The 25,857-nt window shown below is 35.7% G+C and overlaps 1 protein-coding gene across 5 annotated transcripts in view; it reads left to right on the top strand.

Moving 5' to 3' along the window:
• Positions 1 to 5,092: 5,092 nt before the first annotated feature.
• Positions 5,093 to 25,857, top strand: part of MECOM (MDS1 and EVI1 complex locus) — a 57,242-nt gene continuing 36,477 nt past the window's right edge. For all 5 annotated transcript variants that reach the window (XM_063097478.1, XM_063097454.1, XM_063097445.1 and 2 more), the window contains exons 1-3: positions 5,093 to 5,173; positions 17,176 to 17,278; positions 20,782 to 20,995. In XM_063097478.1, the coding sequence (XP_062953548.1) occupies positions 17,230 to 17,278; positions 20,782 to 20,995 (263 nt within the window). In that variant the 5' untranslated portion in view covers positions 5,093 to 5,173; positions 17,176 to 17,229. The remainder of the gene's footprint in view (positions 5,174 to 17,175; positions 17,279 to 20,781; positions 20,996 to 25,857) is intronic.

The raw sequence follows: 25,857 nt of genomic DNA, 5'->3' as shown, positions 1-25,857 counted from the left end.
GGCCACCGAAACGAATTAGTCACCACCTCTTGTCATTTTCTCTCCCCCACATCCCTCCCTTTTGTTACTATTTTTGTTTTAAAATCAGCATTTTGGGGACAGATAGATCTACCAGATTAAAAGTTTATTTGCACTTGGAGAAAACAAAAAGTGGGTGGCACTTGTGTTTTCCCTGTTTGCAAATAACGTTTGCAAATAACGTAAGCACACTGTCCAGCCCCCCTCTCTCCACCTCTCCTTTGCAAGTGTGCCTCGACTCGCTGACTTTGCCTAACATTGCATTGTTGAGTTGGGAAGTTGGATTTTGTCCATTTGCTTTTATGGATACAGTTTTGTGATTAAAAAGCATTTATTTCCGTTTAACCGGTGGGTTTTACTAAATCTTCCCAGGTTGACTATAAGGAAATCTATAGATCCTTTTATTTTGCCATGCATTCCCTATAGTCTTTCTTCCAACGTCATTTCTGTAATGCGTTAATACAAATTGATCAAATATGTATTAGAAAGTTATTAAACCTAGTATAGTACCGATCACTAAATGGAGCATTTTATGATGATAAAAGTTTTAAAATAATCTGAGTTGTCAAATTGCTTAATTCCACTTTGGGGCGTTCATGGTGTTCTAATGAATGTATCAAAGAAAATGGCAAAAACTCACCAGACAGTCGTCAATCTCTTTAAGCCCACATTCACAATATGTTATTTGGGCGGGTTATGTGCAAACAGTGCTTCAGATTTTTAAATTTCTTTTTCTAAGAAAAATATGATTTGACAGTTTAGCACGCCCTTCTGCTGACCTAACTTTAAGAATAGAGGGAATCAATTAGAGTACAAATTTCAATTAAAAATTTTAAAAGATGCTTAGCAGAAAACTGGAAATGTATGTGCCAACTGTTCACTCTCGAGGCTACAGTTTTCTGAAAATTTCTAAACGAATTCTGTTTAGTAGACGCTGGTCCCTTTACCCTAAGCCCCATTCTCGCCCCCTCCAGCGCTCCCACCCTCCCCCCATCCGGCCTCGGCGCACACACCCTCACACCCCTGAAAGCACTTCACCCCACCCCAACCCTCCCCACCCCCATCTCACACACACACACACACACACACACGCACACGCACACGCACACACTCACACACTCACACACACACTCACACACTTACACTTGTGCTTTCAGGACATCGAAACAGAGGATATTTCCCAGGGGAAAGAAATCCTGCCTGGCGAGATCTCCCCATTGGTTGTTTACCCGGAGAAATCTACATGTTTAAGGGGGATGGTGCATCCATAATCAGTCTGTCCCTATAGGACTCGGGTCTCGGCGACCTTTTTGTGACCTCTCCCGCCAGAGGAGGCTGCTGTCACTTTAAAAATTACTGAAGGAGGATCACTCTAGGCGGCGGGAGATAGCTCCTTTTCTCCCTCGCCCCGGGTTCTTTCTGGATGGCCGAGCAGAAAGAGACAGTTCATGAAATAGAAACCCGGCGGCTGAGCTTGGAGTTGCGAAAGGGGACGATCCCGTGAGGGTCCGGGACCAGGGAAGGCGCTGCGGAGGATCTGAGAGGGGGCTAGAGCTGCCCTTGCCCCCCCCAGGCCCCCCACCTTTTCACACTCTCCTCCTCCTGCCGGTGCCCCCCACCCCAGCCCACCCCCCAGGAACTGGGGAAGAGAAGTGGAAGAAGTTTTAGTGGGTTTCAGATAACTTTCATTACACATCGTGCTGATAAGAGCAAGAGAAAGTGAGAAAAGAGGGAGGTGATGTGAACCAGAAGGAATAGCTCTGAGCTCATGTAGGAAGGGAGAAAAAAAGCCCAAACACACCAAACTCGGGTCACCCAGACGACAGAAGACTTCATTTCTGGTCTTAGAAATACACTGTTGGAGGACAATAAACCCGAAACGCGTGGTCCCGGAGAACAGATCCCAGAGACGGACAAAGTTGTCAGAGACCCATTCGGAAATCGAGACGCCAGGCTTTTTTTTTTTTTTTTCTTTCCCCCCCCCCATCTCGAAACGTTGCTCGGGATCGTTTGAAAGGATTTTCATGCAGGAGCGCTGGGGGCTGCTGGTTATTTTGTTCTGTTTATTTGAATTCTTCTGTGATTGCCTTTTATTGCTGAGTTGAGGCCATAGAAATCTTAAGGTAAGAGAACTCGCTGGAAAAGTCTGGCGACGTGCACAGGCTGTCACCGGGACCGTTTCCCGCCGTGGCACCCCTCCGCCGCGCCCCCGCCCCAGCCCGGCCTCCCCCGGCCGCGGTCTCGCGGAGCCCCGCGCGTCTGTGCGCGGCTCAGCCGGCGATTTCCTGGTTCCTCCTGCGGACGGTGCGCTCCGGACGCGTCTCCGGGGTGGGTCGTGCGGTCCTCGGTGGGTCTCTGCCGGCTGTCGGCCTCTTTTCCTCGCGCTCTCCTCCTCCTTCCCCTCCCCCGTGTGTCTGTCCATCGCTATCGGGGACGCAGAAGTGGGGGTTGCCAAAATCGGAATTCCTGGCACCCGCCACGCGACTTTGGAGCCGCTTTCGGGCCGGGTTCCACCTTGCCAAGTAACACAGCCTTGCTGTCCAACGTCGTGTGCTGCTTCGCGAGAAAGTCACATTCGGACCCTTTGGCTAGATTAGGGGGATTTTTTTTTTTTTTTTTTCCTTTTGCTGTTAGTTTTTTTTGTTTGTTTGTTTGTTTTTTTTTTTTTGAAAGGGTCTTTCTCTAAAGTCCACCTAAAGGGATTTTTTTTTTTTTTTTTTTAAGGCTATCTTTGGAGCTTGACAGCTTTTAAAAACACAGGAGTGTGTTAGATGAAATGACGGAAGATGTGTTACTTTATTTTATTTGAGATTTCCGAGACGATTAAGACATTTGGGAGACAAATGCAGTTCTGCTAGCAAATCAGAAGTGAATAATTCACCCCGGGGGGGGGGGGGGATTTCTGGAGAAAGTTAGGCTTTTGTCTAGGGGCAAGAATGTTGAGAGTAGGAAAGTTAATAGGATGGTGAAAATCTTTGAATAATCATGTAACAAGTTATGTTAAAAGACATTCCTTGGAAATGAACTTTTAAAAAATTAACTTTGCTGTTGACAGTGGCAATGGCAATAATGTTAACACGGAATAAAATTACACCTAGAATTTTTATGTGCAGAATATGTAATACTAACTGCCTGCCCCCGCAAAAGGGAATGCTTGAAAGCTAAGGGGATAGATGCTCTTGACTTTGAAATTAACAAGTTTCCCACATCTTTCTGCAAGTACGAAATGGAACTTGTGTTGCATTTCACTGGCTTCACCCTATTTCCTTCATTAAATATTTCTCTGGTGTGTCAGTAGAACTGCCTTTAAAATTTTTTTTTCTTTGCTTGTCAAGAAAATAAACAACAAAAGATCAACCAGAAATCAAACAACCAAAAAAACAAACAAAACCCAACAACCTCAAGTTTTACTATTTTAAAATGTGCATTGCTATTGTTATTTATGTGCCTTCTGGACATCAGGGAAGGAGGGAAAATCTCAGGTTGCCCTTTGAGTTATTCAGCATTGAGAGTTTACAAAACATCCTAAAGTTTGTGATTTTATAAATAACAAATTGTTAAAATTTGTCCTATATTACAGAAGATATTTAAGTGTAGACTTTTTTGTTGTTGTTAGTGTGAATAGGTGTCCTTGAAAAAAAAAAAAAGACTTTAGTTTGTATGTGTTTAGCAATTACTATCCCTATCTTCTGTTTCAATTTTTCTTTTTTAAATTGTGGAACTACTTACTGTCCTTCAATTACCTCATGGCCAAAGGCTTATTCACAGTGCTTCTTGAGCAGAGCCCTCAAAGCACTGGGTTCTTCCTGAAGTTTATGGCGAGTTAATGACTTGAATCTGCAGTTGGGTGATTACCTGAATTCTATGCAAAATTGCTTTTGGTCTAAATACCCAAGAGTTTAGTTTTAACTTTTAGGTAGGTATAGATACAGCAAAGTTCTGCAGGGGTTATTTAATTTATTAATTTTTGTCTTAGGCTATATTGTTTAGTCTTTCATAGGAAACTTCCTCAAGTTTGCATTAACTGATTGACATTACATTACCAGCCTTTTTAGTTATTCAGCATTAGGTCAACAACTCTGCAGCTTTAAATATTGATGTTAAAGAAATTATTGCTGTTAGTGAATCAGAATTGCTTGGTTTGAGTATGCAAAACCTTAAAAATGGAAGTTTCCCTCTTCAATTTTTGTTTGATAAGCATGTTAAGTAAAGATTAATAGTTAGGATAGGCCAAATGTAAAATCTCATGAAAAAAATAACAATACACAACCGTATGTAATAATGGCAATATATTACAATATCTTTATCCCCTTTCCACTTGTCTGTAAGAAGCCAGTTTTGTTGTTTGACTTACTGTATGTAATATTGAAACATGCATTGGCATGTGTTAACTAAAGGTTGCCATACTTTGCATAAGTGTTTACCTATCGATTATTTAAATTTGTTTTCCTTTAGTTTGGTTAAAAGTGTCTGTGAGAAAAATCTTACTGTCTCCTTCAGTTAAGGATGTGATTTAATTGTTTCATGGTGATGAAAGGTAAACTAGGAAAAGGAATTTAATAATATTTAAAGTTTTTAACTGAATTAATTTGAAGTGCAAAAATGTGAAAATATACACTTACATGAGAAGACTATCCAGACCTAAATATTGACTGTTTAGTTTAGAAATATTATATTAATATATACTGTTCAACATTATTTTTTTGTAAAGACCACATTGGATAAGATTAAGTCAATAGCATTCATTCATCATAATAAGAAAACAAGCATTTTTTGAAACCAATTAATCAGTTTTTGTGATAAGTTACATTTCCTTTATTCCTTTTTTTAAAAAAAAGCAGTACATTGGCATTTTCAAGATAACTTATTCCTCCTTTATTAATATGCCTGCTCTCTGACTTTTTTTCTTTTAAGGATTCAAAGGAGAAATATACATTTCAATGAAGTATTTTCAAGCAACTAACCATTTTAATGAATGGACTGATATGTCAGTTGATTGTTCTCATCTTCTTCCTTCCAGATCTTAGATGAGTTTTGCAATGTGAAGTTCTGCATAGATGCCAGTCAACCAGACGTAGGAAGCTGGCTCAAGTACATCAGGTTCGCTGGCTGTTATGATCAGCACAACCTTGTTGCATGCCAGATAAATGATCAGGTATGTTGTAAAGATTTTCTTGTCCTTCATTGAGAGCACTAAAGTATCAGTGAAGCCTGAAGAATAAAAATAACAGTGAACTGCAGTAGACCCTTGTGGCCTGTTTGTTGATGTGGTGAAAGGTAATGCACAAATATAAGTAAGATGCAGAACGAGGTCATTTTCAGTACTACTTTCTTTTAGTGCTACTTTCTTTGGTTAGAAATAAATGCTCTAGCCTTCTTAGTGTGATTGAATGATTTAAAAACTAAGTACTTATTTATTGCTTGCTGTTCTTTACATTTTTTCTTTCCTGTCATAGTAGGTACATTTATAGAAAGTGTTGAGCTAATCAAGAATACCTTGTGAATTTCTGCAGAAATTGGAAGTGAAATGTTGTATGTTTCATTTGAAATAGTAGGTAGATATATGTATGTATGATACTGATGTGAACTTATCTGTTTATGCATTTTCTGTTGATTTGTCTAATGGTAAATGAGAACCCTTACTTTTAGATTAATCAAAATATTCTTCTTTTCTTTTGTATATGTGAAAAAGTTTAAAAATATCACTGCTGGAAACTGCTTCTTTGTGATATTATGGAGGACTATACTGTAAGGTTGACTTTAATAACACTAACTGTAAGATAAAGATCATGAAAATATCACGGAACATATTTTGCACTTAATAAAATTAGGTTATTAATCTTGTAACTTAGTATGACAATATCTAAAATAACAGGAAGCTCAGCCTGATAATTTTTGTTTTATAAACATCATTGGGTTAGAATTAAATTGTTATAATCATTTATTTCTTTTAACCCAATGGTAACCTAAATAGAATATGTTTCAAAGACCATATTGAAATAGTTGCTTGGCAAATCTACTATGAAGTCACCACCAAGAAAAAGAAAAGTTTAAATTAGATGTTTCCAATTGAGAGCTGTTAAATAAAGCTAGAGTCATATGGTCTAAGACTCCATTTCAATCATCGTTATGAGATTATTCTTTGGCATTTTACCAGCTACCAGATAATTTTTACTGGCAAAACTGTATAAGAGGTAGTAAATTGTAAAATTAGGTTTAAATGGGAATCATTTAAAAATCTGCAACATATATCAAAAATAATAAACCAATCCATTGGTTTTTTTCTTTTGCCGTAAGAAAACAAGAAGCGTTATTGACAAAGGAAAACATTATTAAATTAGCTATTGATTATGAGCAGAAAATATCCCAAGTCTGTCATATGAGTTACTGTCACCATCAACAACAAACATTTTTTGAATACTCACTATTTGTAGATGTGGGAAATACATAGGTGTTGTGAGTGAATGAATTGTTCATGTTATGTTTCCTAAAAAGGGAACTGGAGGAACTCAAAAGGTAGCTTTCAGATGAAATAATACAATTATATCATGATAATTATTTGCTATCCATATTTATTGACAATGGGAACTATTTCCTTAAACAGATAAAACTGTTGTGGAATCAGTGAAAAGATGATTTAAGAATGGGACTTGTCGCCAATCCAAGTCCATTTGTAGCCATTTTTTTAATTTAATATTTGTGTGTCTAATGTTTTGTAATAAATGTAATCTTGTCATTGGGAATATTGATTGCATTAAAAAAGGAAAACTATTTTGCTGTTTCTAACTATGAATTAGGTTGTTCATTAGAGTAGGCATTATAATTTTAATGTAGTTACTTTTGAAGTACACATTGTAAAATGCATTGTTTCAAAAGAAAATATGCTGGTTTTACACCTTAATGAATAGCATCTTTACTTATTTTTCCTGAAGAACCAGGGAAAATAATCAGGAAAAACATAAGGTCAATATTGGACACATATTTATTTTTTCTTTAAGTACTCATTTTAAACTTATGTATTATAGTGGCAGAAATCTAAGATGGTAACAAAATGCATATCAAATAACATAATTGTGAAATTGATATTACATGGTTAAGTAAGTTCACCCACAAACAACAAGAGAGGAAAGTCAGAGATGAAACTCAGATTCGTGTAATGGGTATATATGTATACAATCACATTTAGCCCAATTGACAAGACAAAGGAGAACAGATACCCACAAAATGTATACATGTGTTACAAGCATATTCATCTATAAGCTCATATGCATATTCTAAAAGCCAATAAAAACTAGCGATTCTAGACAGCTTTGAAATGTGAATATTGGACTAGGTACAACTATAAAAGAGCTGACTAAAGAGATTCTCTGGGTCTATTTTTTTGCTCCCTTTTCCATGAGGAACAGGAGCTGCCAAATGGTGAACAAGCAGAACTCATCACATAATGTACATTCCCAATCTGTGAGATATTATTTAATACCCAGACGTAGAGAGAGAGACCCTGGATCAGGAGTAGTTATTAAACATTAACCACATCAACTCACCTGTACAACACAAAAGCAAATGTAGCACTCTGCAAGAAATTCTAAAAAGTATTTGTTTGCTCTGGTTCTTAGATAGAGCTTAAGTTTATAAAATGAATTTTAATAGCAAGACAGGTATAAATCCTGAACTCTAAAAAGGAAGACTTTCAGATGGATCTTTTATCTACAGTCTAGTTATTATGACAATTAGGTCATCTAACAAAGAGCGAATAAATTATAGTTTGCTTTGGCAAAGATACATGTTTAAAAAAATTCTAATGTTAAAGATCAAGTTTAATCAATTTGGATTGGTTTTATAATGATGTGGAGGAGCTCTATAGAAAAAATAAATGTGCTTACTAAGATGATAATGCAGTTTGATAGTAGTAGGACAGTCAGATATGTATGCTAGATAAAACCCATGTTTAGTTTGGGGGTAAAGAAGTTCTTAGAAACAGCATGGATTTTGGTTTTTTAGCTAAGTTGGTAAAGGAAATAATCTGTTTTGTATTATAAAAATAAAAACAAAGGCTAGTCAATTAACATTTTCCCGATACCTTTTTACCAACATTGTGTTTGAGGGGATTTTTCTGAGTTGAAATTTTACAATAGATTTCTATGAGTTATTTTATATCAGATTTTTTTTTTTTTTAAAGACAAGAATGAGCTTTGTGACAGTTTCTTTCTTGACAATGGTGCCTAGAAAGACTGGAGTTTCATGACTTTAGATGTCTCCATTTCATGTTTTCAAAATTATTGCAATGATGTTTTTGGAAATAGAAATTCCAAAAACACTAACATCACTGCTAAACCATAATTTCTAAGTAGTTGCAGCTTCTGACTGATACTCTTATTCCTCCCCTTAAACTATTGTATTAACTACAGTAATTTATCTTTATAAAAGAAGTCCACACCAAAGACACTAGTAAATTGAGACCACAATCCCACTCAAGTCATAAAATAGTAGATCCATTAAAAACACCCAAGGCTCTTTATCCTTGATATCCTAATTTTTTTTTCCCCTTACTCTTTAAAGTTTCTTCTGTACAGTGCTACATAGCTCTACTGCTGTGGCTCAGTGAGTAACTGTAAACTTTTACTGAGACAGACAATGTTAAATATTTTTACATTTTAACAATCTGAAATTGTCTTTGGTTGCTTTCAGAAGCAAGAACAGGCCCTGATGGGTAGAGCAGGGCAGGAGCAAAAGCAGAGAGTTGGATGAGGAAAACCCTTTCCAGCAAGGTCCTCAAGAGTACCAGATAGACCAAGGAAGCATACAAATGGTTTATTAATTATTCAGAGGCATTGTTTATATTTGGAAGCACCCATGTGTTTATGTCAAGTAGACCAAACATCTAGATGATTTACTGAGATTTGAGATTTTTTTTTTTAAATCTGGATATTTTGATATCCTTTTCTTTGAAGTCTTGTAAATATCTCACATTTACAAACTATTTTGATTGGTGGATATAGCACATTGCATTAGATTTGGTCTTGCCCTGCCCTCGCCTCTCCCTCCATCCTTTGATAAGTCCCCTCTGACCTGCACATTATTATTCCTTCCACCTAGAGCAAAGGCAAGGCTACCCATAGACCCCCTATCCACCTCAAACAATGCCAGTTGTCATCTTTGAATATATTCACAAGTTTTGTGTACTTATGGTATAGTTCTTTGGACACAACAGTTTTCCTCTTATACTTCTTCATGGTGAAACCCGGTTGGTTACAATCAGAGAGGTTCACCAAGGCACAATTGATAAAAGTTGACTTTTTAGACTTAAACCAGACCTACTTTTCTACTCATGATAATTAGAATGATCTGGATGTGTGCTTTGGGGTAACATTTTATACACGTATATGTGTATGTATTCTGCATTTTAGGAAGGAACACAATTTCATTCAAACTTCTGGCCTGCCCTAACATGGTCTACAAGTGGAGTAAAGTTCTCAGAAACCCAAGACATTATTAATCTTGTCATTTACACAAGGTGATAAGTCCTTTCATTTTTAAACAGGCCCTTGACAGCTGGTATTTAGTAAGTAGAATAAGAGAAGTCTGCTGTTCACTCTGAATAAAAAGAAATGTGTCTATAAAAGATTATCTAATGCCTAAAGTATATTTTGAAGAAATGAGTTATAGAATGAGTGCCCCTCAGAGAACATAGAGTCAGAATTCACTTAGGGGATTCTGCCAGTTCCCTTGTGGTTAATGAACAGCAGCAAGACTCCACAGTGTTTTCGGTTGGAACAGGCATTGTTCTCGTTTGTGCCTTACCTTATAAAGTTTTAACTGCTTCCAGGATGATCATGGCTGATTTGGTGCACCCGCTTTCGTTCTTCTTAGGTCCATGTGAATTAGAGCAGTATTATTATTGCAAGCTTATTAGGAGATCAATTCTTAAGTTTTTTTCTTTGGCTTTTTTTGAGGAAGAAGTCCACTTTTCTGCATCATTTAATAAGCAGGGTAGATCAGCTAGATACTAAGCAAAAATATAACTTGTTAGCCACTTTCCACTTTTTAAAAATGTTTGCATCTACTATCAGGTAATTTGTTAATTTGCTCTTCCTTTACAAGAATTTCTGTCCACATTTTGTATGACTTCTTTTGATGTTAAAATTATTATTGGCTTTGGGCATTTTCTTTGCTTTGCTTTTAAGTCAAGTTCCACTTTTATACCAAAGTTATGCTCTGCTGTTTTAAGATGAATGCCAGCTGGCAATAGCCAGAGACTGGCTTTGTGAACGGTGCCTAAGCTGACTTTGGGGGGATGTTGTCTGGCTGATAAGTTACTTTTTTCACCCGAAGATGAAACTGTCTCAGACATAGTTTGCCATTTGATATTTATATCATAAAACAGACAGCACTCCCCCCACCCCCCGTAGATTCCCCCATGTAATAACGCCCAGGACACAACACTGACATAACACATACTAGGATTTTTATTAAAATTTACAAAATACATAAGTTGAAAAAGAGGGTGATCTGAAGTATTGTGTGTGCATTTTAAGTAATTAATGTTTGTATGTACATGTTACCTTTCATTAAGGAAGATCTCAAATCATCACATCCACAGTAGACTCCAGCTATTTCTGGGATGGCACCAAAATGCTTTACAAGCCATCAAGGAGAATGTGTTGGCCAACAACACAAGAAAAGCCTCCAGCCTAGTAAAAAACCTGAAGATGATCTTTAGCTTCCCTATAATGTAATGATGGAACTCTTCTCAAACATTCGTAAACCATTCAGCATGATCATCAGAGGGTTTTCATAGAATCAGATGAAATGGCCATTTGACAGACAGGTGGTTAATGGGTATTTCTTGTGAGCTCTGTGGAGAGATCTTTAGAGGTTATTTAAAGAGACAACTTGCAAGGCTTCCAGGCTGGGTACACTGTAGACTCCAGGTATTATAATAAGTGAATCTTTATCACTTGCCCTTTTTGTGTAAACTAGAACCAACAATCAATTTTCTCTGTTTTGTTTCATTCAATAAATTTTACTTGGTTTTATCTTCATGTTATTAACAAAGAGATAAAGATGTGGAGAAGAAAAACTTTCCCCTCCAATAATATTTGGGTTTAGTAGATACATATTTTTTATTTTGGATGTGGATGTAGCAAGACAGTATCTGATCTTTCACAATTAATATATTCTTGTCTTTAGACTGTGACACTCAAGACAAGTATGGACACCTTCTCTTTGAAGAAACTAAGGGTGGTTTATTTGGCAAAACTTGGCAATGATAAAGCTTATATTCTGCTGGACAAATTTATATTCTGTTATCAATCTCTGTCTGCTGAAGACACTTTTCTTTACCTCTTACTAATTAGGCTCAGAATGTATAATTGGATCCTTCCTCCAGAGGCCAAAACCTTGACATCACTCTTGAATTGGGGTTCCCCACATTGCTATGAATAAATGAGGGGTCCAGACTGTGTTTCCTAGAGCCATTACATTTGCACATATTGTGTCTGTGGACTTGATGCCACCTCTTTGCAGCACTGAGACTGACAGATGTGTTCATATCAAATGTTGACTTTGTTCAGATATATAAACTGTCACTTACCTCCCCTCCTACCTACCCTCCAAATGTTAATGTTCCATTCAGCTTTTCCTAGTCTTCTGAGTGATAAATTGAGTGAAGCTGTAGAAAACAAGGCATTCAGGCCAAATGCTGGGAGCTGAAAGAGGAAGAAATCAACTAGCAACTTCAAAGTGAAAAGAGCAGTAATCTCAAAAAGTTGTCTCTCAGCACAGGTTTTGCAGGGACTACATTTCTCTATTATTTCAATTATTACAACTTCCTGAATAGGTTGAAGGTCATTCATAATTCACACTTCTGTCATTTTTAGACATGCCAAATGCAGTCTATTGAGTATAAATAAAACTTCCAGTGCTTGACCAGGAAAAATAAATGCAGATTCATAACAATGAGGCCTTGTTCATCTTTTTAAAAGTAAATGTTTTTTCTTTCTTTCTTGTTTTCCCCCTTGTGCACTGAATTTTCTTTTGTCTCAATAGCACAGACATAATACTTTAAAATGATCTAAGCATAGCAAACTAGACAGCAAGGCTGTTCTGAAAGATTCTGGATTTTTCTATTCTTTAGGATAATAAACAAGAACCCACATTATTACCCTTTATAAATACAAATGGTAACATAATAAATTTGATGGAGGATTTGGTTGTGTATAGGCCTTGACAGTATAAAACAGAATTAGCCTAAAAGTCTTTTATGACCTGTTAACTTTCCTATGAGAATGCTATGAGTGTCCATAGTCTCTTTAGTGCTATCCTCTTGAAATTAAATAACCAAAGAAAATGAATATTTAATGACATATGATTATTTAAAATTAATTTTAATTCCAACTCTATATAAGATAAAATTTATAGAACAATGTATGATTACATTTAACTTATATGATATATAATTAGAATTCATCATATGCCATCAAGCATTCATTATATGAGGGGTCTTCAAAAAGTTTATGGAAAGATTCATATTATTTTTTAATTTCATTTTTCCGTGAACTTTTCAAAATATCCTCACATATGCTTATATACATAAAATATGGGATTGCTAATATTTTATGCAAATTAAAAAATTTCCCCAAACATATACTCTACCACATTTATGTGTTGCATATAAAATATGTAATATATCCAAGCACATATATAATTATATATAACATCGTGTGAAAACGTAACTTTTGGAAGTCTAAAATTTGCTAAATAAAATCCATATCACCACTCCTTTTTATTCCTCCCTTAGCCTTATGAGTATTAACTGAATGGATATTCTCTTTGCATTGGGAACTGGTTTCAGGGTTTGATTAAAGTAAATTAAATGTAATAATTATGTTTAGACTATTTAGCTCTTATATACATGTATAATATATATGCCTTAAATTGTGAATTTCAATGATAGTAAAAAGTAAACAATTTGGCAAATACTAGTTTTATTTTTAACTACCTGAATGATTTAGAATTTAAAAAATGTTCAGAAATTTCATTAGTGTGCTATTTTAACAAATTTCAAAAATAAAAGAATACAAAGAGATCTTTTATTTACTATAATTACTTATCTTTATAAATTGAGGTATCCAGAGATCCAAATATAATATCCATACTTACAAAGATCAAAACATAGCCTTCTGGAAAAATAAAAAGATTCTAGCAAATACTGAGAAAATTAAAATTTTTATGTGATAAAATAAAAAAGATCATCTCAACTTTTAAGTTTTAAGTGTATGGAGAGTTAGGTCATGTTCATAACATGTTGTGTTTCTGGATTTTGATATTAGCTATGAAATAGAAAATTCTGGAGAAGTTCACCCAATTTAAAAGGATTTATTGTGACTTTCTTAAAAAACAGAATTTCCATATGGTAATCTTATTTTCTTATACTATTCCTCTTATTGTCACCTTTTATTGAGAAGAATTGAAGGTTTTCCTTCTACAAGAGCATTCTGAGAGACAGACAGTAATATAATAAATCAACATCCCTTTTGTATCAATTCAAACTTTTTCTAAGTGTTTGAGATTTCTGAGCCCTCTTTATTTACGAGTTGAATTCATCACAAAATTTCAGACTCAGGACATTTTTATTTGGAATCCAGATAACTTTTTCCATAAATCCTCCGATGGGAGAGAAGACCTATTAATTCTTTTGTGTAATTCAACAGAACAGTTGACTCTCTTCCATTTTTCTCCAACACAGAAACCAGAGAGATCATATTAGTAGTGTCTCTGCTTCTGGTGCATAACTCAGATGACATATAATTCATAGGACTGCGATATAGCTGAGATTTTAAGAATATACTGATTTTAAAGACATTATGATTATATTTTTATAAGCATGGTCAAGCATACTTACTCTACACATCTGTGAGAAAATCTACATAAATCGCTTCTGTTCTGTGTTGTATTTTTATTTGCTGGAAGATCTATTTTATAACAAAAAACACATATAATATTTTCTAAAGAGCTTGATTCCTCTGACATTATATCCCATCATTTCCCCACGGAATTGTTTCAAAGCAACAAATTGTTATTTCGTTTTGGTTTAAATTACTCCTCTCACTTCTCAAATGCCTGCTCATGTATTATTATTATTCTTGTTAGAAATATAAATTAAATTTATATGCAGACATCTCTGGACTCAACTATTTTAATTATACTTTTTGGTCATTATAATTTGAAAAGGAAAACATAATTTTATTTAAGTGTCTCTAAGATCCTGGGGAATGAGAAAAAATGAAATCACAAGAGGTGGAAACACCTTGAGAAAAGGACGAGATTTGTGAGGGTGTGGTAGATGAGACTTCGAGGCACATTCTTATTGCTATAGGGGGGAAGCATGCCCAGAATCTGCCCTCATTATGTCTGGTGCTTGCCAGTTCTTTTCAAACCTCAGTTTCATGAGCACCATAAAAATTCACTTAAAATCGAAAAGAACACCCTGAAGTTAAAATCCACTCTGCTTTGCCTTGCCTTTCATGGCCTGGAATGTCACCTTTTACCTCCAGTAAATAAAGCCAACATCAACACTCTTCCATGTCTTTTATTTTTTATGCACTCAATATTCTTCACATGACAATCTGGACACTTCCAAGGGAAATTACAGTAGTGATCTATGTTCCAGCAAAGAGAATTGTCTTTATAATATATAGTTACAGTGTATCCATCATTTTCTTTTGTTTCTTGGACTGTTCCCATTGAATTAAGTAAATCTAAAATGAAATTAAAAGAGACATGATTAATAGTGGACTACCAAGACATAATGATGTCATACTTTTTAAAATATGACCCAGCATGTGTGTCTAAGTAGCATTCCCCAACAGAGACAATTGCACTGTCTTACTGTCTTGCAGGGTATTGTCTCTTTAACCTATTTCCGAGAAGCCACCGAAAAGTTCTAATATGTCACAATTCAAATGTCAACATGTTGTTGGAAAGGAAGCTAATAAGTTAAACCTTTGAGAGATGCCAAAAAAGAGGTGATTCAAATGTTGAGAGAAGTCCATTGTTTTCTAAGGGGAATAGAATGCTGGGATGAAACAGGGTACTTTTAAGTATTTAACTGGATGGTTTAGGGGAAAAAAAGCAAACTCACACATTATTATTTTTTACAAATCTGGTAACTTTTTGAACAGAACTGTTCCTCTCAGTGTACTTCCAAAGGGAAAATGTGAATGTTAGGGTTAAGAAGACACAAACTGCAAATTTACTGTTCTTAATAGAAATAGCACTTTACAATACAAGCAGTGATTTTCCTAATATAGTCTGGATTCTATCTATGGATAGATACAAAGAATCTTGGGTTATAGTATAACATATTATAGCAACATTTTAGGTTTGGCATTGTTTACTATAAACCAGCTTCAGGTGGTTAAACTCCTTTTGAATGAAAGATATTATTTTATTTTGACAGGAAAGAAACGAAGCAGAAAATACTCCTCATTGAATTATTTCTCAAATTTAGCACAATTTTGTGCTCTGGTCTTTTTATAGAAAAATAAACAATTGGACTTTAGAGCCACCTACTGGAATAAAGAGGCACGTCCTCAGCTTTTCAAAAGATAAACATGTAGATAAATGCAATTAAAATATGAGCATTTGTGCTGATTTTATACGACAATTTATTCAGCTCTTCTCAGTTTGAAATATCAAGTGGTCCTGCAGAAAGCCATAGTTAACAGCAATATCTTGTACAAATAGATTCTTCCCATTTCTTAGTAGATGTACCAATTTGTGTTATGTGATTTTTCTCTTTATTGGATGGAGACTGAGCAGAACCTAGTTTTGTTGTTGTTTTATGCTGTTGTTGTTTTTGGTGGTGGTGGTGGTGTGTGTGTCTTGCCAGATATTTGGAATATTTTTTGGCTCACTGAGGTTGAAATTCAGTTTGTGGACATTCTTGGTACGGGGTTGGGAGGAAACAATTTCATTGGTGAAGTTAAAGAGAAAGAAGTGGATATGAGAGAAAGGAATGATCTTCGCAGAGTACCATGGGGTTTTGCAGAGTTCCTGTGGCAGAATGTAATTGGTCTCATTTTCGCCAGTTAATTGTACAGCTTACAGCTTCATTCTTTCTTACAAATCTTCTATCTGGTTATGGAATTGCTTAATAAATAATCTTAGAAAAAATGAAGAACTAAGAACATTTTTATGGTAAAATGAAGAAACATGCTAAAGATTTTCATGCTTAAGAGCTTTCATAAATGAAAAATACCTTGGAGACTAGACATGTAAGTTGGGCAGTGACTTTGCTTCAGTCAGCATGCTGCTCAGGGAAAGGTAGGCAGCTCTTGGAAAGTTTAGGTCAGGGTTCTTTCCACACTTGCTCCGCTGCTTTTCAGCCAGTCATTAACAGATTTATTAAATCCTTCCTCTCCTCAGCACTTTGCTAGAAAGTGAGGGGGATAAGCACCCTCCACCATCCCCAGATAAATGAATCAATAAAAGGTGTGATTCCTGCTTTCAAAGAGTGAAGATCAGGAGCTGGGGCTCGAAGGCAGGAGCTGGGTATTGGAGCACTCATCTGATTGGTGAGAGAGGGAGTATATTTTTAAAAAACAAAGTAGTCTGACTGTGTTCTCTGCAGACCCTGCTGTCACGCTTTTTTATGTCATGTCCTTCCAACCTATCACCTTCGAAACTTCACCTTCTTGAGAAGGTGTGACTTTTGCAAATCTGCTCAAGGGGGTAGCTCCAGGTTAGCTAGGCACGTGCTCTGTGGCACAAGGCAGGATTCAACTCTGTGAGTATGCGTGTGGTTCTCGAGGGGGCTTTGAAAAGTTCAGAGAAGTGAAAGTTCTGTGTTAAAGTTTACACAGGGTCTCTGCGATGCAGCTAGCCCTGCACTAAGAAAATTTGACTTGTGAAGTAGGATTTGGGAAGGATTGGTGAACTGGCTTGAGAGTCACAGCTTTCCATTTGTCACCAGAGGGCTCATTTTCAGTATAGAAAATAGGAAGTCACACTTCTTTTGGTAAAAAATAAAGATAAAAAAAATGTTTGTTAAGGTATGAGAAAATGTACAGATATCTTAGTGTATATCCTGCTCTGTGTTAATATTCACTTCTCTTTCTCTTTCCCATCCCACCCATTTTTTTTTTGTCTTTGAAGATATTTTATAGAGTAGTCGCAGACATTGCGCCGGGAGAGGAGCTCCTGCTGTTCATGAAGAGTGAAGACTACCCCCATGAAACCATGGCGCCGGATATCCACGGTTAGTACCGTGCAGGCCACTTTACTCATCCCCTCACTTGGGACCGTGAGATAGCATCCGAAAGGGTCCCTCACACTTGGTATTTGTTTATTAGTTTCCCTGGCTATTCAGTGTCAGTTTTAACAAATTCCTTCCCTTGGAGAGTCTACTTTCTTGGTCTGACAGCTGGCTAATATTACAGTGAGGCTAAAGTAAGCAGAGGTCTTCCCTGAAGTGGAGGTCAAAGGAATTTTGATTATTTAAACTGAAATATCACTTAGTTAAGCCATATGTCAATGCCTTAGACTCTGGTGAGAATCCTTTTGCTGTATAGGAGTCATTCCAGGGAGCTTGGTTTTAAATCCAGCAGATGTTTCTTCCATCTAATATTCTATGACTGGGAAAAGTGTTTCTACTGGAGTAAAATCCTAGCCAGCTTGACCATATGGGAGGGGGGTGAAGGGAGGGGCATTGGGGAAAAGTACAGAGGAGGAAATTTTAGAGCCAGAGGAATTTTTATTCTAACTCAAAAGAGGGTGGAGAAGGGGGTCAACAACAATAATGAATAGTAGTGATGTCTGTTCGGTTCAGATTAAGAGAAAACTCTACTTGTATTGATTTATATCATTGAGATGAAAATGTATTTTTTTCAGAACATTTATATATTTTAAAAATTAGATTAGCTTTACAAGCAGCTTGAGAGCTTTTTCATAACAAAACACTGCTTTTCAAATTACATGACTTTATTGTCTATATATATATGAATCCTGAAATTCTTTGCCTGCTATTGATAAAGGTGTGTGTTTTATAGCTGGTTAATGTGTTGAATAAAAACAGCATTATGAAGCTTTATCTTTAATCAGGATTAAACATATATAAGCTACAAATAGCTTTAAATTTTGTATTTTTCTCTTTCTCCTTCTTGTTTCCGCTAATATAAAGTGATTTAGTGCAACCTAATCTAATGGTGCCTTTAGAGTATTCTATAGCTGGAAGGGTTACTGGGAAAGGTTACCTGTCCCAACCTACCGGAGAGGTAGGCTGAGCTGCGTTCTGCCTCTTTGTAGGTTACAGCACTTGTATTCATTTTCCTCCTGGAAACTTTAACATGCAAATGGATTTAGAAACCCAATCAGCCTGGTGGAGTTTGAGCCTGAGTGGGTAGTGTGGCCCAATGGGAAAGGTCTCTTTGGCAGTGGAAGTGCTTAGATGGTTAAAAATGAAATGGGCCTTCTCTGGTAAAATGCTTCTTTCATCTGTGAATGTTAGATCTAAAAAAAGTTTTCAAACCATTAGTTTTTGAAATATAATTGATTAATTTACTACTCCCCAAAGAACTAAATAGTAGTTACTATTCTTTTTTTGAGGCTGCCATTCATAAATTATCTTCCTTGATCTTGAATCCACCAGTTGCTTCTTTTTTTCAATGTACCATATTCATATCTGCACGTGTACCATATGTTATGTATAATGCTCATAATGTTTCAACAGTGAATTGTATATTATACTTCTAGGATTTAACTTTTCTTAGGAAAGAGAAGAGAAAACACATGCACTGCACACCTACTGTATACTAGATATTATATGTTCTTCACATATTGTTTAATCTACATGTAGATCGAACATGTGAGGAAGAAATTACATCCATTTTACAGATAGAGAAACTGAGGCTAACTAAGGCTAAATAAACTGGCCAAGATTGCATGGCTAGTAAGTGGTAGAGTCAGCATTCAAACCAAGGCCTTTATTGTCCCTGATGCTTAGGCCTTTTCCATATATTATATGGTCTGAAGGTTCTGTTTGTGTTCAGACTCCTGGCTGAGATCCTAAATACAGATCTGAAATATATGAATTTTGTAACAGACTGTAGGAAACATTTCTCTTAACTAGTTAATTTCATTGAAAATCCTATCTTTAGAGCTGTGGTGGTTTATTTTAGAATACCTCCCTCCTCTTTAACCCTCTGCATCCAAAGTTGACAAACTGTTGAATCGACATACTCTTTTCTTTACCTTTCTGGCCCCACTGTTATTGGTTTAGTTTAAACTAACCAGTGTCTTGTGTGGATTACAGCAGTGGTGTCCCATTTGGCCTCTGCTTGCTTTCTCACACTGCAGCTGGGGGAAATTCTTCTAAAAACCAAGTCTGAATATGCCTCGGCTTTCCAACTTTCAGTGGCTTTCCATTCCCTTCTTAATATGGACCTAAAAAGCCCCCAGTGACCTTGTCACCTCTCTCACTTCATTTCCCATCTCTCCCCTACATGCACCCTGTAAACTTGTTCTGCTTCCCCCATTTATCGCACTTTACCTGGCTGGTTCTTATACATTACAAAGCCTTTCTGAACCTCTTTCCCCCGGATTAAATGGATCAGGCATGTTCCTTTGGGCTCCCTCAGGACCTATGCGTGCACCTGTCATAAAATGTATCACAGTCTGTTCGTTCACATGTGTATCCCCTTGAGTTTCTGATATACTCATCCCTAGCAAAATGCCCAGCATTAGGTAGGTCACTAAAATATTCCCTCAAGAACATTGAGTCAATGAACAACTGAAGAATATCATCTTCCTTGGCTATAGGTCTATAAAACAGGGATTATGTGTCATGTTGTCTGCTTTGGGTGTTTCTCAGCATTGTGAGCTGAAATAATTGTGTCTGTGTGATCTGTGCAGAGTGTGGCCTCGTGGCTGGAGTTAAAAGCTAAGAAAATGGAAAGAATAGAAACAATACCATCCCTACCTGATACTTTATAATCTTGTTATCTCTGGTCCCCACCACTACCATTTACTTATCTTATTGATTTAAAGTGCAAATTCATGATATGTCTGGTATTTAACAAAGCTATGCCAATTAGCATCGACTCTGGGGGACCATAAATTAGCCTAGAAGGGTACTAAAAACATCCTGGGTCCCATTATAAGTGATGATGAATGTTAAAGCATTTCCAAGTTTACTTAAGTTTACAGGCTTAAGCATGCGTCACATAGGGGCTCCGTGTCCCATGTGCCTCCAGGTAACATGGCATTGGCATAGTGAGAAGTGTATAGAGCAGAGATGGATTCAAATTTTGACACAACCACTTAAATCTATATTCCCTGACTGATTACTTAACTACTCCAAGTCCCAATACCCTCACCTGATAATTGGGATAAAAATCAGATCTATAATTCCTCATAGTCAGGTTTTAAGGAATATCAATAATCCATGCACAGGGTTGAGAAAATGGATGATGCTCAGTACATGGTAATTATTACATTTAGTATCCTCTGAACCTCGAAAGATTTAGTCATAAAGTTTTATCTGTTCCGGAGGATATACTGTAGCCACAGTAATTGCTATGTTACCATTCCAGGCCCTGTCCTGGTTCTTTACATGTATCATTTCTAATCTACCTTAAAGTTGATGTGGTGGAAATGACAATCAAATGATTTCTGTTATGTCTTATATAATTCAGTCAGACTGGCTGGTTTGTGGTGGCACTTCCTGGCCACCCAAACCTAGTAACACCTGAATTGTTTTCACAGAAGAACGGCAATATCGCTGTGAGGACTGTGACCAGCTCTTTGAATCTAAGGCTGAACTAGCAGATCACCAGAAGTTTCCGTGCACTAGTCACTCAGCGTTTTCAATGGTGGAAGAGGACTTTCAACAAAAACTCGAAAGCGAGAATGATCTCCGAGAGATACACGCAATCCAGGAGTGTAAGGAGTGTGACCAAGTTTTTCCTGATTTGCAAAGGTTAGAAATGGCATGTTGCACCACAAAACTTGTGTATTTACTCTGCAATAAAATGTTATGCTGAATTTTGAGAATTTATGCAGATGTGAAATTTGGAACTGCACTGAGCTGGACAAATGTGCTAAAGACATGTTCAGAAATGGTTTTTCCCTGGACTTTCTCATCTGTAAAATACTTACAGTGAGGTTGTAATTAATTATTTTGATGTCAGGTAGAAAATAATGTTGTATTATTATTTAAATAGTGCTATTGGGAACTGAAGTCTTACCTTTACCGTAAATCATGACTTAGAGAAAAACTTGAGAGTGTTGGAACAAAAATGATGCTAATTAAAGTAATGATATGCCAAAAACCAGAAAAGTTACCTCTAGAACTATGTAGATGATTAAAAAGAGACTGGATCTTGTATTCACTTAATGAAAGATAGATGATCTTTTCATAGAGCAATGTAACTTTTGGATTCAATTTCAACTATTTGTCTAAATTGCACATATCTAGAGAAAAATAAAAGGAGTGTATTCAATTTCCTAAAGTATTGAATTTCCTAAAAGGAAAAGCATGAATATGGTAAGCTAGATGATAATATTTAATACTTATTTGTAACAGAATGAAAATTGTATTTCAGTGATATATTAACTTTTTGAATTTAATTCACGAACTTTAAAAAAAAATTTATTTCAATCAAACAGAACAACAACTCTGGAACCTAGTGTTTGGGAACTACATTGATAATCATGCTAGAAAGTGATCTTTAAGATCAGAAAAGTATATAACCAGCTAATAGGATTTTTGTTTGTTTGTTTCTATCTAATAGTTTTTGCTTTGGTCCACAAACAATTTTAGTAATCGTATTCATTACTTTGCTTTTAAATCTGAAAATGATCCTTGGAACCTGTAATCAGAATTTCAATTGAACAGAACATCGTTGTACTTACATGACAATGGTAGTATTTCAACTGCTTTGCTCAAGAATGTGCATTACTCAGAGTTTGTCTTGGACACTCCACCTATTTCAGTTTACCATTTTGCTTCCTTTCTTTCCTTTGTGGCTCCTTTTCATCTCCGTTTATTGCCCTGCATCCTCTTCTCCTGGTTGGGCCTCTTTTAGGAAAAGATTTCATATAGTAGTCATTCACATTAAGGCATAAATGACTTAAAAGACACTATGTATAACCCCTTCCTTTAGGAGACTGAGTCAAAAGAATGAATCTCTAGCTCTGAAAATTCAGACCTAATTTAACTATTAGAGAAAAAACATTTTGGGGAAAAAGAGGGCTTTCACAGAACCCTTTAAATTCATCTCTGCTACTTAATATAAATATACATAGAGAATAAATCTGTTATATATGTTTGGTAAAATGTGGATTTGGAATAAAAACAGTCACAGCATGTTCTTTAAATATAATCATGCCTAAATTAAAAAGAAACAAATGAAATTAATAAATATCAATGAGTAAAAAAAGTACACTGTAAAGCAATATCTTTAGTATCAGAAATTAAGTATATTTCCTTTAATTTTGTTATAAAAATAATGGACATCATTATAAAGCAAAAATTGACAGGCTAAGCACTAAAATGTAATTCTTACTTCCTAATAGAGGTGTATAGCAATACTTCTTAGATGGAAGAAGCTACTTTAGTTGCCTAGCTGTAAGATTAAAACTAAGTCAACTCTATTTTATATTGAAATTAGCTGTCATTTTAGTTAACTTAGTCATGCATCGAAAAACAATAAGGAAACATAGTTATCTGGCAGTGGGTAAACGCTCAAAACTTACTTTTTGGTGTGTGTCTGTAGAAAATGGATAAAGCATGTCACTATGCAACTGAGTGTCAATCCTCCAAGTGATATTTTCGGTTATAAATTATATAATTTAGCCACACACAGAACCTACATTCTCTAAATATTTCCCATTTTATTGAATGGTATATCGGTTCTTTATATTTTAAACAAATGAAAATTCCTTTCTTGGCATGATATGTTCTTCTGTTCTGTAACTTCTATGTAAAATCTTGAGAAAAGAATGCAAAAAAAAAAAAAAAAAAAGAAGAGGGAGAAAGAATCAAAGGTTAATGTGCAAAAGATGAAAAGAACCGAAAAAACCCAGAAATCTGAGTGAAGTTCTATGAATTGGGATAGACTACTATGAGAAGTGGAGAAGTCTCGCTAATGACTGCCTAGTTTGATTCTATGTTTATGAGAGCAGTGCACATTTGCTTTTGTGAGAATGACTTGCCGTTTTTTTCCTTTTATCACTGATTAGCTGACAGCCAATAATGCCATGGAACAATATGGATTTTCTGCTAGATTAGGAGAAGCAGAGAAAGGAAAATTTCCCTTGGTTTGCAATCTGTTTTATCCCCTAAGTGTAGTTTACTTTATTACTCATAGAAGTAAACCATTCCCTTGGAATTAGGGGAGGGAATAAGACTCCATATATAGGCCAATCTTTTGCCATTGGATTTTAGGGTTTATGATCTGACATGCAGTATATTGGAATATACATGAAAAAATAGCTTGCCTTCACGGGTTGCTAAGGACGGACAGTGGGAATTTCAATCTGTATAATGATTTTGGAGAATGTCCTGATTCAGTTCAATGTTAACTGCAGTTGTTGATATCTCTCTCTTAACTCTTTTATTAACATTTGAACTTTTGTTACAGAGGATTACATATTGTAAATAAAGATAGGGCCTGTCTTATGACTCCACACACCCGTACTCTCCTGGTACCTTTTGTTCATGGTGATATCGCCACTTGTGCTCAAATAGAATAGCATTTCCAACTCGGCTGACTCATGGGGCAGGAAAAATAAGTTCACCTGCCAGTATGAATAGAGTTGTAGAGAGGAAGCTGAGGAAGACAAAAAGTATGGGAAAGGCATTTCTCATTTACCAAGATATGAGAATGAGCATGTCATTTTCTTACAAACACTCCCACTCATACAGTCCACACAAGCACTACGTGATATATCCTAGGCACACAAAGGTCTTAATTGATACTCACATATAGAGTATTAATCTTACAGAGAAATAAAACATGGAAAAGAAAGAGCATTTGCATGATTGGTAATTTTTTTGTCTGTTTGTTTAAAATAACTTTTTACTATGCAAAGTTTCAAATATGCACAAAATCAGAGAAGATGGTATTAAAAATCCTCATATGTTCTGTTTTAATTATTATCACAAAAAGTCTATCTTGTCTCAGCTATATCTGTTTTGGATTATTTGAAACAAATCCTAGACATTATATCATTCTGTTCATAAATAGTTCAGTATGTGTCTATAGAAAGTAAGGTCTCTTATAAAACATAAGTTCAATCCCATACTGTAAGAATAATAATTCCTTAATATTATCAAATATCCAGTCAGAGTTCAAATTTCCCTAGTTATCTTATAATTTTTAGTTTTTTGTTTGAATTAAGATCAAAATAAGGTCCATACATAACAATTGGTTGGCAAGTCTATTTTTTGTTCTCTCTTTCTCATTCTCTCATTACAATTTATTTATAGAAAACTATAGAAGAAGCCTAGTTATTTTTCCTGTAGCATTTCCTCCAGTCTGGATTCTGCTGCTTATATCCCCCTGGTATTATTTAACATCTTTCTCCATCCCCTCTATTTCCTATAAACTCGTAGGTATATCCCAAGTCTTAGCTGGGATTTAAGCAAGAATGTTTTAGCAAGAATACTTTTTAATGATGTTTTTATTTCAATCAGGAGGCATGTAATGAATTGCCTAAATTCATTAATTTTTTAGAGATGCAAAATAAGTGTATTCTAATTCTATCATTCTTTTATTGTTTGTTATCTGGATTAATTCTATGTAGAGAAACTACCCTCATTTTCTGTTTGGTCACCCTGAAGTACAGTTTTTATAGGTAAAGTAGGGCATGTGCATGAGTTTTTTTTCCCTTTATTTACTAATTTTCAGAATTCAGCATCCTCCAAGGGTCTCCGGTGAGATTCTGTTTGTGTTTTGAATATCATTATGATTAAAGGACTTACTATTCTCGTTGCCCCACCTTTGGTCAGTGGACATCTCTTCATGTGGCCACTCTAATTCTTTCTAAAGCATCTATAGCTTTCTTGCTTTCTGCTATCACAAGATGTTCAAGGCTCATCTTGTTAATTTCATGTTTTAGATTTGAAATAGGCTATTCCCCTAAGGAGCTCTGGTTATATTACTTGGGGGTAGTATCCTGGTGTGTTATGTGTGTATGTATTTAATCAGCAAAAATGTTGCAGACATCTTTTATCACAGTAACCCATTATCTATAATATTTGCTTTTCATTATATGTATGTAGATTTCATATACAAATTTAGAAAAGGGAGGGCAGCATTTGAGATGGGAAAACATTCTAAACTTTAAAACATAGAAAAACTATGCTTATTGGATACTTCTAACCATGTTTTTCTTTTAGGGGGCTTAATAGTGCATCCATTTAAAATATTATATACCTTTCTTTCCTCTCCTGTATATATGTTTATCTATATACATACACATATATCTGTGCATCCGTTCATCCATCCATCCATCCATCCATCCATCCATCCATCCATGCATCCACCCACCCACCCACCCATCCATCCCAGGGTCATATTGGGAAGTTGCTTGTTGAATAGTTAGCTTGCAGTTTACTTTCCCATATGATAACATGGCTAGAAACAAAAGTACTTTAAAAAAATTTTTTTTTAATCAAAGCATTTTAACATTTACTTGTATGTATTTGTGGGGTACAGTGTGTTGTTTCAATACATGCATATACTGCACAATGATTCGCTTAGGGTAGATAGCACAGTTTTGTACCTGTTAGGCCACCACTTAGCTCAGTTGTTAGAGCGCAGTGTTATAAGACCA

Source organism: Cynocephalus volans, chromosome 1 (genome assembly GCF_027409185.1).
Source record: "Cynocephalus volans isolate mCynVol1 chromosome 1, mCynVol1.pri, whole genome shotgun sequence".
NCBI lineage: Eukaryota > Metazoa > Chordata > Mammalia > Dermoptera > Cynocephalidae > Cynocephalus > Cynocephalus volans.
The sequence above is the reverse complement of the archived record's forward strand: the minus strand, read 5'-3'. Positions and strand labels throughout refer to the sequence as shown.